This window comes from Phyllobates terribilis, unplaced genomic scaffold (genome assembly GCF_046119375.1).
Source record: "Phyllobates terribilis strain yellow unplaced genomic scaffold, ASM4611937v1 Scaffold_11__3_contigs__length_659146591, whole genome shotgun sequence".
In the NCBI taxonomy this organism is placed as follows: Eukaryota; Metazoa; Chordata; class Amphibia; order Anura; family Dendrobatidae; genus Phyllobates; species Phyllobates terribilis.
In genome coordinates this window covers 644084771-644101588 of record NW_027362771.1, presented here as the reverse complement: position 1 = coordinate 644101588, position 16818 = coordinate 644084771, and the positions used below count along the sequence as shown (strand labels likewise).

The following is a 16818-nucleotide window of genomic DNA, read 5'->3' as shown; positions in this document are numbered from 1 at the left end:
TGAGGTAGGGTCACCATCTAGTCGTCGGGATTGTTATGAGGTAGGGTCACCATCTAGTGGTCGGGATTGTTATGAGGTAGGGTCACTATCTAGTGGTCTGGATTGTTATGAGGTAGGGTCACTATCTAGTGGTTGGGATTGTTATGAGGTAGGGTCACCATCTAGTGGTTGGATTGTTATGAGGTAGGGTCGCCATCTAGTGGTTGGGATTGTTATGAGGTAGGGTCATCATCTAGTGGTCGGGAATGTTATGAGGTAGGGTCACCATCTAGTGGTTGGGAATGTTATGAGGTAGGGTCACCATCTAGTGGTTGGGATTGTTATGAGGTAGTGTCACCATCTAGTGGTCGGGATTGTTATGAGGTAGGGTCACCATCTAGTGGTTGAGGATTGTTATGAGGTAGGGTCACCATCTAGTGGTCTGGATTGTTATGAGGTAGGGTCACCATCTAGTGGTTGAGGATTGTTATGAGGTAGGGTCACCATCTAGTGGTCTGGAATGTTATGAGGTAGGGTCACCATCTAGTGATTGAGGATTGTTATGAGGTAGCGTCGCCATCTAGTGGTCGGGAATGTTATGAGGTAGGGTCACTATCTAGTGGTCTGGAATGTTATGAGGTAGTCTCAATATCTAGTGGTCTGGAATGTTATGAGGTAGGGTCATCATCTAGTGGTTGGGATTGTTATGAGGTAAGGTCACCATCTAGTGGTCTGGATTGTTATGAGGTAGCGTCGCCATCTAGTGGTTGGGATTGTTATGAGGTAGCGTCGCCATCTAGTGGTTGGGATTGTTATGAGGTAAGGTCACCATCTAGTGGTCGGGAATGTTATGAGGTAGGTTCGCCATCTAGTGGTTGGGAATGTTATGAGGTAGGGTCGCCATCTAGTGGTCGGGAATGTTATGAGGTAGTGTCGCCATCTAGTGGTCGGGAATGTTATGAGGTAGTGTCACCATCTAGTGGTTGGGAATGTTATGAGGTAGGGTCACTATCTAGTGGTTGGGATTGTTATGAGGTAGGGTCGCCATCTAGTGGTCTGGATTGTTATGAGGTAGGGTCACCATCTAGTGGTTGGGATTGTTATGACGTAGGGTCACCATCTAGTGGTCGGGATTGTTATGAGGTAGGGTCACCATCTAGTGGTCGGGATTGTTATGAGGTAGGGTCACCATCTAGTGGTCGGGATTGTTATGAGGTAGGGTCACCATCTAGTGGTTGGGATTGTTATGAGGTAGGGTCACCATCTATTGGTTGGGATTGTTATGAGGTAGGGTCACCATCTAGTGGTCTGGATTGTTATGAGGTAGGGTCGCCATCTAGTGGTTGGGATTGTTATGAGGTAGGGTCGCCATCTAGTGGTTGGGATTGTTATGAGGTAGGATCAGCATCTAGTGGTCGGGATTGTTATGAGGTAGGGTCACCATCTAGTGGTTGAGGATTGTTATGAGGTAGGGTCACCATCTAGTGATTAAGGATTGTTATGAGGTAGGGTCGCCATCTAGTGGTTGGGATTGTTATGAGGTAGGGTCACCATCTAGTGGTTGGGATTGTTATGAGGTAGGGTCGCCATATAGTGGTTGGGATTGTTATGAGGTAGGGTCGCCATCTAGTGATTAAGGATTGTTATGAGGTAGGGTCGCCATCTAGTGGTTGGGATTGTTATGAGGTAGGGTCGCCATCTAGTGGTTGGGATTGTTATGAGGTAGGGTCACCATCTAGTGGTCTGGATTGTTATGAGGTAGGGTCACCATCTAGTGATTAAGGATTGTTATGAGGTAGGGTCGCCATCTAGTGGTTGGGATTGTTATGAGGTAGGGTCGCCATCTAGTGGTTGGGATTGTTGAGGTAGGGTCACCATCTAGTGGTCTGGATTGTTATGAGGTAGGGTCACCATCTAGTGGTTGGGATTGTTATGAGGTAGGGTCACCATCTAGTGGTCTGGATTGTTATGAGGTAGGGTCAGCATCTAGTGGTTGGGAATGTTATGAGGTAGTGTCACCATCTAGTGGTCGGGATTGTTATGAGGTAGGGTCGCCATCTAGTGGTTGGGAATGTTATGAGGTAGGGTCACCATCTAGTGGTCGGGATTGTTATGAGGTAGGGTCGCCATCTAGTGGTTGGGAATGTTATGAGGTAGGGTCACCATCTAGTGGTCGGGATTGTTATGAGGTAGGGTCACCATCTAGTGGTCGGGATTGTTATGAGGTAGGGTCACCATCTAGTGGTTGGGATTGTTATGAGGTAGTGTCACCATCTAGTGGTCAGGATTGTTATGAGGTAGGGTCGCCATCTAGTGGTTGGGATTGTTATGAGGTAGGGTCGCCATCTAGTGGTTGGGATTGTTATGAGGTAGGATCAGCATCTAGTGGTCGGGATTGTTATGAGGTAGTGTCACCATCTAGTGGTCGGGATTGTTATGAGGTAGGGTCGCCATCTAGTGGTTGGGATTGTTATGAGGTAGGGTCACCATCTAGTGGTTGGGATTGTTATGAGGTAGGGTCGCCATCTAGTGGTTGGGATTGTTATGAGGTAAGGTCACCATCTAGTGGTCGGGAATGTTATGAGGTAGTGTCGCCATCTAGTGGTCGGGAATGTTATGAGGTAGTGTCACCATCTAGTGGTTGGGAATGTTATGAGGTAGGGTCACTATCTAGTGGATGGGATTGTTATGAGGTAGGGTCACCATCTAGTGGTTGGGATTGTTATGACGTAGGGTCACCATCTAGTGGTCGGGATTGTTATGAGGTAGGGTCGCCATCTAGTGGTCTGGATTGTTATGAGGTAGTTTCACCATCTAGTGGTTGGATTGTTATGAGGTAGGGTCACCATCTAGTGGTTGGGATTGTTATGAGGTAGGGTCACCATCTAGTGGTTGGGATTGTTATGACGTAGGGTCACCATCTAGTGGTCGGGATTGTTATGAGGTAGGGTCACCATCTAGTGGTCGGGATTGTTATGAGGTAGGGTCACCATCTAGTGGTCGGGATTGTTATGAGGTAGGGTCATCATCTAGTGGTTGAGATTGTTATGAGGTATTGTCACCATCTAGTGGTTGAGAATGTTATGAGGTAGGGTCGCCATCTAGTGGTCTGGATTGTTATGAGGTAGTTTCACCATCTAGTGGTTGGATTGCTATGAGGTAGGGTCACCATCTAGTGGTTGGGATTGTTATGAGGTAGGGTCACCATCTAGTGGTCGAGATTGTTATGACGTAGGGTCACCATCTAGTGGTCGGGATTGTTATGAGGTAGGGTCACCATCTAGTGGTTGGGATTGTTATGACGTAGGGTCACCATCTAGTGGTCGAGATTGTTATGACGTAGGGTCACCATCTAGTCGTCGGGATTGTTATGAGGTAGGGTCACCATCTAGTGGTCGGGATTGTTATGAGGTAGGGTCATCATCTAGTGGTCGGGAATGTTATGAGGTAGGGTCACCATCTAGTGGTTGGGAATGTTATGAGGTAGGGTCGCCATCTAGTGGTCTGGATTGTTATGAGGTAGTTTCACCATCTAGTGGTTGGATTGTTATGAGGTTGGGTCACCATCTAGTGGTTGGGATTGTTATGAGGTAGGGTCACCATCTAGTGGTTGGGATTGTTATGACGTAGGGTCACCATCTAGTGGTCGGGATTGTTATGAGGTAGGGTCACCATCTAGTGGTTGGGATTGTTATGAGGTAGGGTCACCATCTAGTGGTCGGGATTGTTATGAGGTAGGGTCATCATCTAGTGGTCGGGAATGTTATGAGGTAGGGTCACCATCTAGTGGTTGGGAATGTTATGAGGTAGGGTCACCATCTAGTGGTTGGGATTGTTATGAGGTAGTGTCACCATTTAGTGGTTGAGGATTGTTATGAGGTAGGGTCACCATCTAGTGGTCTGGATTGTTATGAGGTAGGGTCACCATCTAGTGGTTGAGGATTGTTATGAGGTAGGGTCACCATCTAGTGGTTGGGATTGTTATGAGGTAGGGTCACCATCTAGTGGTCGGGATTGTTATGAGGTAGGGTCACCATCTAGTGGTCTGGATTGTTATGAGGTAGGGTCACCATGTAGTGGTTGGGATTGTTATGAGGTAGGGTCAGCATCTAGTGGTTGGGAATGTTATGAGGTAGTGTCACCATCTAGTGGTCGAGATTGTTATGAGGTAGGGTCGCCATCTAGTGGTTGGGATTGTTATGAGGTAGGGTCACCATCTAGTGGTTGGGATTGTTATGAGGTAGTGTCACCATCTAGTGGTCGGGATTGTTATGAGGTAGGGTCGCCATCTAGTGGTCGGGATTGTTATGAGGTAGGGTCGCCATCTAGTGGTCGGGATTGTTATGAGGTAGGGTCGCCATCTAGTGGTCGGGATTGTTATGAGGTAGGGTCGCCATCTAGTGGTTGGGAATGTTATGAGGTAGGGTCGCCATCTAGTGGTTGGGAATGTTATGAGGTAGGGTCACCATCTAGTGGTCGGGATTGTTATGACGTAGGGTCACCATCTAGTGGTCGGGATTGTTATGAGGTAGGGTCACCATCTAGTGGTTGGGATTGTTATGAGGTAGTGTCACCATCTAGTGGTCGGGATTGTTATGAGGTAGGGTCGCCATCTAGTGGTTGGGATTGTTATGAGGTAGGGTCGCCATCTAGTGGTTGGGATTGTTATGAGGTAGGGTCGCCATCTAGTGGTCGGGATTGTTATGAGGTAGTGTCACCATCTAGTGCTCGGGATTGTTATGAGGTAGGGTCGCCATCTAGTGGTTGGGATTGTTATGAGGTAGGGTCGCCATCTAGTGGTTGGGATTGTTATGAGGTAGGGTCGCCATCTAGTGGTCGGGATTGTTATGAGGTAGGGTCGCCATCTAGTGGTTGGGATTGTTATGAGGTAGGGTCGCCATCTAGTGGTCGGGAATGTTATGAGGTAGTGTCACCATCTAGTGGTCGGGATTGTTATGAGGTAGTGTCGCCATCTAGTGGTCGGGATTGTTATGAGGTAGTGTCACCATCTAGTGGTCGGGATTGTTATGAGGTAGTGTCGCCATCTAGTGGTTGGATTGTTATGAGGTAGGGTCGCCATCTAGTGGTCGGGATTGTTATGAGGTAGGGTCGCCATCTAGTGGTTGGGATTGTTATGAGGTAGGGTCACCATCTAGTGGTTGGGATTGTTATGAGGTTAGGTCATCATCTAGTGGTTGGGATTGTTATGAAGTAGGGTCACCATCTAGTGGTCGGGATTGTTATGAGGTAGGGTCACCATCTAGTGGTCGGGATTGTTATGAGGTAGGGTCACCATCTAGTGGTCGGGATTGTTATGAGGTAGGGTCACCATCTAGTGGTTGGGATTGTTATGAGGTAGGGTCACCATCTAGTGGTTGGGATTGTTATGAGGTTAGGTCACCATCTAGTGGTTGGGATTGTTATGAGGTAGGGTCACCATCTAGTGGTCGGGATTGTTATGAGGTAGGGTCACCATCTAGTGGTTGAGGATTGTTATGAGGTAGTGTCACCATCTAGTGGTCGGGATTGTTATGAGGTAGGGTCACCATCTAGTGGTTGAGGATTGTTATGAGGTAGTTGCACCATCTAGTGGTCTGGATTGTTATGAGGTAGTGTCACCATCTAGTGGTCTGGATTGTTATGAGGTAGTGTCACCATCTAGTGGTTGGGAATGTTATGAGGTAGGGTCACCATCTAGTGGTTGAGGATTGTTATGAGGTAGTGTCGCCATCTAGTGGTTGGGATTGTTATGAGGTAGGGTCACCATCTAGTGGTCGGGATTGTTATGAGGTAGGGTCACCATCTAGTGGTCGGGATTGTTATGAGGTAGGGTCACCATCTAGTGGTTGAGGATTGTTATGAGGTAGGGTCACCATCTAGTGGTTGAGGATTGTTATGAGGTAGGGTCACCATCTAGTGGTTGAGGATTGTTATGAGGTAGGTGCACCATCTTGTGGTCTGGATTGTTATGAGGTAGTGTCACCATCTAGTGGTCTGGATTGTTATGAGGTAGGGTCACCATCTAGTGGTCTGGATTGTTATGAGGTAGGGTCACCATCTAGTGGTCTGGATTGTTATGAGGTAGTGTCGCCATCTAGTGGTTGGGATTGTTATGAGGTAGGGTCACCATCTAGTGGTTGGGATTGTTATGAGGTAGGGTCACCATCTAGTGGTCTGGATTGTTATGAGGTAGGGTCACCATCTAGTGGTTGAGGATTGTTATGAGGTAGTGTCGCCATCTAGTGGTTGGGATTGTTATGAGGTAGTGTCGCCATCTAGTGGTTAGGAATGTTATGAGGTAGGGTCACCATCTAGTGGCTGGGATTGTTATGAGGTAGGGTCGCCATCTAGTGGTTGGGATTGTTATGAGGTAGGGTCGCTATCTAGTGGTCGGGAATGTTATGAGGTAGGGTCACCAACTAGTGGTCGGGATTGTTATGAGGTAGGGTCACCATCTAGTGGTCTGGATTGTTATGAGGTAGGGTCACCATCTAGTGGTTGAGGATTGTTATGAGGTAGTGTCGCCATCTAGTGGTTGGGATTGTTATGAGGTAGGGTCACCATCTAGTGGTTGGGATTTTTATGAGGTAGGGTCACCATCTAGTGGTTGGGATTTTTATGAGGTAGTGTCGCCATCTAGTGGTTGGGATTGTTATGAGGTAGGGTCACCATCTAGTGGTTGGGATTGTTATGAGGTAGGGTCACCATCTAGTGGTTGGGATTGTTATGAAGTAGGGTCACCATCTAGTGGTTGGGATTGTTATGAGGTAGTGTCGCCATCTAATGGTTGGGATTGTTATGAGGTAGGGTCACCATCTAGTGGTCGGGATTGTTATGAGGTAGGATCACCATCTAGTGGTTGGGATTGTTATGAGGTAGGGTCACCGTCTAGTGGTCGGGATTGTTATGAGGTAGGGTCACCATCTAGTGGTCGGGATTGTTATGAGGTAGGATCACCATCTAGTGGTTGGGATTGTTATGAGGTAGGGTCACCATCTAGTGGTCGGGATTGTTATGAGGTAGGATCACCATCTAGTGGTTGGGATTGTTATGAGGTAGGGTCACCGTCTAGTGGTTGGGATTGTTATGAGGTAGGGTCACCGTCTAGTGGTCTGGATTGTTATGAGGTAGGGTCAACATCTAGTGGTTGAGGATTGTTATGAGGTAGGGTCACCATCTAGTGGTTGAGGATTGTTATGCGGTAGGGTCACCATCTAGTGGTCGGGATTGTTATGAGGTAGGATCACCATCTAGTGGTTGGGATTGTTATGAGATAGGGTCACCATCTAGTGGTCGGGATTGTTATGAGGTAGGATCACCATCTAGTGGTTGGGATTGTTATGAGGTAGGGTCACCATCTAGTGGTCGGGATTGTTATGAGGTAGGGTCACCATCTAGTGGTTTGGAATGTTATGACTTAGGGTCACCATCTAGTGGTCGGGATTGTTATGAGGTAGGGTCACCATCTAGTGGTTGGGATTGTTATGCGGTACGGTCACCATCTAGTGGTTGAGGATTGTTATGAGGTAGGGTCACCATCTAGTGGTTGAGGATTGTTATGAGGTAGGGTCACCATCTAGTGGTTGGGATTGTTATGAGGTAGGGTCACCATCTAGTGGTTGGGATTGTTATGAGGTAGGGTCACCATCTAGTGGTTGAGGATTGTTATGAGGTAGGTGCACCATCTAGTGGTCTGGATTGTTATGAGGTAGTGTCACCATCTAGTGGTCTGGATTGTTATGAGGTAGGGTCCTTATCTAGTGGTTGGGATTGTTATGAGGTAGGGTCACCATCTAGTGGTCGGGATTGTTATGAGGTAGGGTCACCATCTAGTGGTTGGGATTGTTATGAGGTAGGGTCACCATCTAGTGGTTGGGATTGTTATGAGGTAGGGTCACCATCTAGTGGTTGAGGATTGTTATGAGGTAGGTGCACCATCTAGTGGTCTGGATTGTTATGAGGTAGTGTCACCATCTAGTGGTCTGGATTGTTATGAGGTAGGGTCCTTATCTAGTGGTTGGGATTGTTATGAGGTAGGGTCATCATCTAGTGGTTGGGATTGTTATGAGGTAGGGTCACCATCTAGTGGTCTGGATTGTTATGAGGTAGTGTCACCATCTAGTGGTCTGGATTGTTATGAGGTAGGGTCACCATCTAGTGGTTGGGATTGTTATGAGGTAGGGTCACCATCTAGTGGTTGAGGATTGTTATGAGGTAGGGTCACCATCTAGTGGTCTGGATTGTTATGAGGTAGGGTCGCCATCTAGTGGTCTGGAATGTTATGAGGTAGGGTCACCATCTAGTGGTTGAGGATTGTTATGAGGTAGTGTCACCATCTAGTGGTTGAGGATTGTTATGAGGTAAGGTCACCATCTAGTGGTCTGGATTGTTATGAGGTAGGGTCACCATCTAGTGGTTGGGATTGTTATGAGGTAGGGTCACCATCTAGTGGTTGGGATTGTTATGAGGTAGTGTCGCCATCTAGTGGTTGGGAATGTTATGAGGTAGGGTCACCATCTAGTGGTTGGGAATGTTATGAGGTATTGTCGCCATCTAGTGGTTGGGAATGTTATGAGGTAGGGTCACCATCTAGTGGTTGGGATTGTTAAGAGGTAGGGTCACCATCTAGTGGTCGGGATTGTTATGAGGTAGTCTCACCATCTAGTGGTCGGGATTGTTATGAGGTAGTGTCACCATCTAGTGGTCGGGATTGTTATGAGGTAGTGTCACCATCTAGTGGTTGGGATTGTTATGAGGTAGTGTCACCAACTAGTGGTCGGGATTGTTATGAGGTAGTGTCACCATCTAGTGGTTGGGATTGTTATGAGGTAGGGTCACCATCTAGTGGTCGGGATTGTTATGAGGTAGGTGCACCATCTAGTGGTCGGGATTGTTATGAGGTAGTGTCACCATCTAGTGGTTGGGATTGTTATGAGGTAGTGTCACCAACTAGTGGTCGGGATTGTTATGAGGTAGGGTCACCATCTAGTGGTCGGGATTGTTATGAGGTAGTGTCACCATCTAGTGGTTGGGATTGTTATGAGGTAGGGTCACCATCTAGTGGTTGGGATTGTTATGAGGTAGGGTCACCATCTAGTGGTTGAGGATTGTTATGAGGTAGGGTCACCATCTAGTGGTTGGGATTGTTATGAGGTAGGGTCACCATCTAGTGGTTGGGAATTTTATGAGGTAGGGTCGCCATCTAGTGGTTGGGATTGTTATGAGGTAGGGTTACCATCTAGTGGTTGAGGATTGTTATGAGGTAGGGTCACCATCTAGTGGTTGGGATTGTTATGAGGTAGGGTCACCATCTAGTGGTTGGGAATGTTATGAGGTAGGGTCACCATCTAGTGGTTGAGGATTGTTATGAGGTAGGGTCACCATCTAGTGGTTGGGATTGTTATGAGGTAGGGTCACCATCTAGTGGTTGGGATTGTTATGAGGTAGGGTCGCCATCTAGTGGTTGGGATCGTTATGAGGTAGTGTCACCATCTAGTGGTTGAGGATTGTTATGAGGTAGGGTCACCATCTAGTGGTTGGGATTGTTATGAGGTAGGGTCACCATCTAGTGGTTGAGGATTGTTATGAGGTAAGGTCACCATCTAGTGGTTGGGATTGTTATGAGGTAGTGTCACCATCTAGTGGTTGGGATTGTTATGAGGTAGGGTCACCATCTAGTGGTTGGGATTGTTATGAGGTAGGCTCACCATCTAGTGGTTGAGGATTGTTATGAGGTAGAGTCACCATCTAGTGGTCGGGATTGTTATGAGGTAGTGTCACCATCTAGTGGTTGGGATTGTTATGAGGTAGAGTCACCATCTAGTGGTTGGGATTGTTATGAGGTAGTGTCACCATCTAGTGGTTGGGATTGTTATGAGGTAGGGTCACCATCTAGTGGTCGAGATTGTTATGAGGTAGGGTCACCATCTAGTGGTTGGGATTGTTATGAGGTAGGGTCACCATCTAGTGGTTGGGATTGTTATGAGGTAGGGTCACCATCTAGTGGTCGGGATTGTTATGAGGTAGTGTCACCATCTAGTGGTTGGGATTGTTATGAGGTAGGGTCGCCATCTAGTGGTTGGGATCGTTATGAGGTAGTGTCACCATCTAGTGGTTGAGGATTGTTATGAGGTAGGGTCACCATCTAGTGGTTGGGATTGTTATGAGGTAGGGTCACCATCTAGTGGTTGAGGATTGTTATGAGGTAAGGTCACCATCTAGTGGTTGGGATTGTTATGAGGTAGGGTCACCATCTAGTGGTTGGGATTGTTATGAGGTAGGGTCACCATCTAGTGGTTGGGATTGTTATGAGGTAGGGTCACCATCTAGTGGTCTGGATTGTTATGAGGTAGGGTCACCATCTAGTGGTCGAGATTGTTATGAGGTAGGGTCACCATCTAGTGGTTGGGATTGTTATGAGGTAGGGTCACCATCTAGTGGTCGGGATTGTTATGAGGTAGTGTCGCCATCTAGTGGTTGGGATTGTTATGAGGTAGGGTCACCATCTAGTGGTTGGGATTGTTATGAGGTAGGGTCACCATCTAGTGGTTGGGATTGTTATGAAGTAGGGTCACCATCTAGTGGTTGGGATTGTTATGAGGTAGTGTCGCCATCTAGTGGTTGGGATTGTTATGAGGTAGGGTCACCATCTAGTGGTCGGGATTGTTATGAGGTAGGATCACCGTCTAGTGGTTGGGATTGTTATGAGGTAGGGTCACCGTCTAGTGGTCGGGATTGTTATGAGGTAGGGTCACCATCTAGTGGTCGGGATTGTTATGAGGTAGGATCACCATCTAGTGGTTGGGATTGTTATGAGGTAGGGTCACCATCTAGTGGTCGGGATTGTTATGAGGTAGGATCACCATCTAGTGGTTGGGATTGTTATGAGGTAGGGTCACCGTCTAGTGGTTGGGATTGTTATGAGGTAGGGTCACCGTCTAGTGGTCTGGATTGTTATGAGGTAGGGTCAACATCTAGTGGTTGAGGATTGTTATGAGGTAGGGTCACCATCTAGTGGTTGAGGATTGTTATGCGGTAGGGTCACCATCTAGTGGTCGGGATTGTTATGAGGTAGGATCACCATCTAGTGGTTGGGATTGTTATGAGATAGGGTCACCATCTAGTGGTCGGGATTGTTATGAGGTAGGATCACCATCTAGTGGTTGGGATTGTTATGAGGTAGGGTCACCATCTAGTGGTCGGGATTGTTATGAGGTAGGGTCACCATCTAGTGGTTTGGAATGTTATGACTTAGGGTCACCATCTAGTGGTCGGGATTGTTATGAGGTAGGGTCACCATCTAGTGGTTGGGATTGTTATGCGGTACGGTCACCATCTAGTGGTTGAGGATTGTTATGAGGTAGGGTCACCATCTAGTGGTTGAGGATTGTTATGAGGTAGGGTCACCATCTAGTGGTTGGGATTGTTATGAGGTAGGGTCACCATCTAGTGGTTGGGATTGTTATGAGGTAGGGTCACCATCTAGTGGTTGAGGATTGTTATGAGGTAGGTGCACCATCTAGTGGTCTGGATTGTTATGAGGTAGTGTCACCATCTAGTGGTCTGGATTGTTATGAGGTAGGGTCCTTATCTAGTGGTTGGGATTGTTATGAGGTAGGGTCACCATCTAGTGGTCGGGATTGTTATGAGGTAGGGTCACCATCTAGTGGTTGGGATTGTTATGAGGTAGGGTCACCATCTAGTGGTTGGGATTGTTATGAGGTAGGGTCACCATCTAGTGGTTGAGGATTGTTATGAGGTAGGGTCACCATCTAGTGGTTGGGAATGTTATGAGGTAGTGTCACCATCTAGTGGTCTGGATTGTTATGAGGTAGTGTCACCATCTAGTGGTCTGGATTGTTATGAGGTAGGGTCCTTATCTAGTGTTTGGGATTGTTATGAGGTAGGGTCATCATCTAGTGGTTGGGATTGTTATGAGGTAGGGTCACCATCTAGTGGTCTGGATTGTTATGAGGTAGTGTCACCATCTAGTGGTCTGGATTGTTATGAGGTAGGGTCACCATCTAGTGGTTGGGATTGTTATGAGGTAGGGTCACCATCTAGTGGTTGAGGATTGTTATGAGGTAGGGTCACCATCTAGTGGTCTGGATTGTTATGAGGTAGGGTCGCCATCTAGTGGTCTGGAATGTTATGAGGTAGGGTCACCATCTAGTGGTTGAGGATTGTTATGAGGTAGTGTCACCATCTAGTGGTTGAGGATTGTTATGAGGTAAGGTCACCATCTAGTGGTCTGGATTGTTATGAGGTAGGGTCACCATCTAGTGGTTGGGATTGTTATGAGGTAGTGTCGCCATCTAGTGGTTGGGAATGTTATGAGGTAGGGTCACCATCTAGTGGTTGGGAATGTTATGAGGTATTGTCGCCATCTAGTGGTTGGGAATGTTATGAGGTAGGGTCACCATCTAGTGGTTGGGATTGTTATGAGGTAGTGTCACCATCTAGTGGTTGGGATTGTTATGAGGTAGGGTCACCATCTAGTGGTTGGGATTGTTATGAGGTAGGGTCACCATCTAGTGGTCGGGATTGTTATGAGGTAGTCTCACCATCTAGTGGTCGGGATTGTTATGAGGTAGTGTCACCATCTAGTGGTCGGGATTGTTATGAGGTAGTGTCACCATCTAGTGGTTGGGATTGTTATGAGGTAGTGTCACCAACTAGTGGTCGGGATTGTTATGAGGTAGTGTCACCATCTAGTGGTTGGGATTGTTATGAGGTAGGGTCACCATCTAGTGGTCGGGATTGTTATGAGGTAGGTGCACCATCTAGTGGTCGGGATTGTTATGAGGTAGGGTCACCATCTAGTGGTTGGGAATTTTATGAGGTAGGGTCGCCATCTAGTGGTTGGGATTGTTATGAGGTAGGGTCACCATCTAGTGGTTGAGGATTGTTATGAGGTAGGGTCACCATCTAGTGGTTGGGATTGTTATGAGGTAGGGTCACCATCTAGTGGTTGGGAATGTTATGAGGTAGGGTCACCATCTAGTGGTTGAGGATTGTTATGAGGTAGGGTCACCATCTAGTGGTTGGGATTGTTATGAGGTAGGGTCACCATCTAGTGGTTGGGATTGTTATGAGGTAGGGTCGCCATCTAGTGGTTGGGATCGTTATGAGGTAGGGTCACCATCTAGTGGTTGGGATTGTTATGAGGTAGGGTCGCCATCTAGTGGTTGGGATCGTTATGAGGTAGTGTCACCATCTAGTGGTTGGGATTGTTATGAGGTAGAGTCACCATCTAGTGGTCGGGATTGTTATGAGGTAGTGTCACCATCTAGTGGTTGGGATTGTTATGAGGTAGAGTCACCATCTAGTGGTTGGGATTGTTATGAGGTAGTGTCACCATCTAGTGGTTGGGATTGTTATGAGGTAGGGTCACCATCTAGTGGTCGAGATTGTTATGAGGTAGGGTCACCATCTAGTGGTTGGGATTGTTATGAGGTAGGGTCACCATCTAGTGGTTGGGATCGTTATGAGGTAGTGTCACCATCTAGTGGTTGAGGATTGTTATGAGGTAGGGTCACCATCTAGTGGTTGAGGATTGTTATGAGGTAAGGTCACCATCTAGTGGTTGGGATTGTTATGAGGTAGGGTCACCATCTAGTGGTTGGGATTGTTATGAGGTAGGGTCACCATCTAGTGGTTGAGGATTGTTATGAGGTAAGGTCACCATCTAGTGGTTGGGATTGTTATGAGGTAGGGTCACCATCTAGTGGTTGGGATTGTTATGAGGTAGGGTCACCATCTAGTGGTCGGGATTGTTATGAGGTAGGGTCACCATCTAGTGGTCGAGATTGTTATGAGGTAGGGTCACCATCTAGTGGTTGGGATTGTTATGAGGTAGGGTCACCATCTAGTGGTCGGGATTGTTATGAGGTAGGGTCACCATCTAGTGGTTGGGATTGTTATGAGGTAGGGTCGCCATCTAGTGGTTGGGATCGTTATGAGGTAGTGTCACCATCTAGTGGTTGAGGATTGTTATGAGGTAGGGTCACCATCTAGTGGTTGGGATTGTTATGAGGTAGGGTCACCATCTAGTGGTTGGGATTGTTATGAGGTAAGGTCACCATCTAGTGGTTGGGATTGTTATGAGGTAGGGTCGCCATCTAGTGGTTGGGATTGTTATGAGGTAGGGTCGCCATCTAGTGGTTGGGATTGTTATGAGGTAGGGTCACCATCTAGTGGTTGGGATTGTTATGAGGTAGGGTCACCATCTAGTGGTTGGGATTGTTATGAGGTAGGGTCGCCATCTAGTGGTTGGGATTGTTATGAGGTAAGGTCACCATCTAGTGGTTGGGATTGTTATGAGGTAGGGTCACCATCTAGTGGTTGGGATTGTTATGAGGTAAGGTCACCATCTAGTGGTTGGGATTGTTATGAGGTAGGGTCACCATCTAGTGGTTGGGATTGTTATGAGGTAGGGTCACCATCTAGTGGTTGGGATTGTTATGAGGTAGGGTCGCCATCTAGTGGTTGGGATTGTTATGAGGTAGGGTCACCATCTAGTGGTCGGGATTGTTATGAGGTAGGGTCGCCATCTAGTGGTCTGGATTGTTATGAGGTAGGGTCATCATCTAGTGGTTGGGATTGTTATGAGGTAGGGTCCCCATCTAGTGGTTTGTATTGTTATGAGGTAGTGGCGCCATCTAGTGGTCGGGACCGTTATGTGACGCTGTGTTCTTAGAGCAGTGCGCGGCCATTAATCCCAGTATCTCTTTCCCAGTACGCTCTGTACAAGAAGATGACGCAGGCGGCCATCCTCATCCAGTCCAAGTTCCGTAGTTACTATGAGCAGAAGCGTTTCCAGCAAAGCCGCCGGGCCGCCGTGCTGATCCAGCAGTGTTACCGCAGCTACCGGGAGGGGGCCCGCGGCGGCCCAGCTCTGCAGCATCGCATCAAGTGAGTGATGGACGCCCAGTAATCACACTCCGTATTATATACAGTATATCCCCTGCTCGTGCCTGGCACTGATGAGTGATGGACGCCCAGTAATCACACTCCATATTATATACAGTATATCCCCTGCTCGTGCCTCGCACTGATGAGTGATGGACGCCCAGTAATCACACTCCATATTATATACAGTTTATCCCCTGCTCGTGCCTCGCTCTGATGAGTGATGGATTCCCAGTAATCACACTCCATATTATATACAGTATATCCCCTGCTCGTGCCTCGCACTGATGAGTGATGGACCCCCAGTAATCACACTCCATATTATATACAGTATATCCCCTGCTCGTGCCTCGCACTGATGAGTGATGGATGCCCAGTAATCACACTCCATATTATATACAGTTTATCCCCTGCTCGTGCCTGGCACTGATGAGTGATGGATGCCCAGTAATCACACTCCGTATTATATACAGTATATCCCCTGCTCGTGCCTCGCACTGATGAGTGATGGATGCCCAGTAATCACACTCCATATTATATACAGTTTATCCCCTGCTCGTGCCTCGCACTGATGAGTGATGGACCCCCAGTAATCACACTCCATATTATATACAGTATATCCCCTGCTCGTGCCTCGCACTGATGAGTGATGGATGCCGAGTAATCACACTCCGTATTATATACAGTATATCCCCTGCTCGTGCCTCGCACTGATGAGTGATGGATGCCCAGTAATCACACTCCATATTATATACAGTATATCCCCTGCTCGTGCCTCGCACTGATGAGTGATGGACCCCCAGTAATCACACTCCATATTATATACAGTATATCCCCTGCTCGTGCCTGGCACTGATGAGTGATGGATGCCGAGTAATCACACTCAGTATTATATACAGTATATCCCCTGCTCGTGCCTCGCACTGATGAGTAATGGATGCCCAGTAATCACACTCCATATTATATACAGTATATCCCCTGCTCGTGCCTCGCACTGATGAGTGATGGACCCCCAGTAATCACACTCCGTATTATATACAGTATATCCCCTGCTCGTGCCTGGCACTGATGAGTGATGGATGCCGAGTAATCACACTCCGTATTATATACAGTATATCCCCTGCTCGTGCCTGGCACTGATGAGTGATGGACGCCCAGTAATCACACTCCGTATTATATACAGTATATCCCCTGCTCGTGCCTGGCACTGATGAGTGATGGACGCCCAGTAATCACACTCCGTATTATATACAGTATATCCCCTGCTCGTGCCTTGCACTGATGAGTGATGGACGCCCAGTAATCACACTCTGTATTATATACAGTATATCCCCTGCTCGTGCCTCGCACTGATGAGTGATGGACGCCCAGTAATCACACTCCGTATTATATACAGTATATCCCCTGCTCGTGCCTCGCACTGATGAGTGATGGACCCCCAGTAATCACACTCCGTATTATATACAGTATATCCCCTGCTCGTGCCTGGCACTGATGAGTGATGGACGCCCAGTAATCACACTACATATTATATATACAGTATATCCCCTGCTCATGCCTCGCACTGATGAGTGATGGACCCCCAGTAATCACTCTCCATATTATATACAGTATATCCCCTGCTCGTGCCTGGCACTGATGAGTGATGGACCCCCAGTAATCACTCTCCATATTATATACAGTATATCCCCTGCTCGTGCCTCGCACTGATGAGTGATGGACCCCCAGTAATCACACTCCGTATTATATACAGTATATTCCCTGCTCGTGCCTGGCACTGATGAGTGATGGACCCCCAGTAATCACACTCCGTATTATATACAGTATATCCCCTGCTCGTGCCTCGCACTGATGAGTGATGGATGCCCAGTAATCACACTCCGTATTATATACAGTATATCCCCTGCTCGTGCCTCGCACTGATGAGTG

General features: G+C 47.5%; 1 protein-coding gene across 4 annotated transcripts in view; it reads left to right on the top strand.

Annotated features, from left to right (window-relative positions):
* CAMTA2 (calmodulin binding transcription activator 2) overlaps nt 1-16818 on the top strand; it is a 296591-nt gene that overhangs the window by 269658 nt on the left and 10115 nt on the right. For all 4 annotated transcript variants that reach the window (XM_073654558.1, XM_073654557.1, XM_073654555.1 and 1 more), the window contains one exon: nt 14717-14892. In XM_073654558.1, the coding sequence (XP_073510659.1) occupies nt 14717-14892 (176 nt within the window). The remainder of the gene's footprint in view (nt 1-14716; nt 14893-16818) is intronic.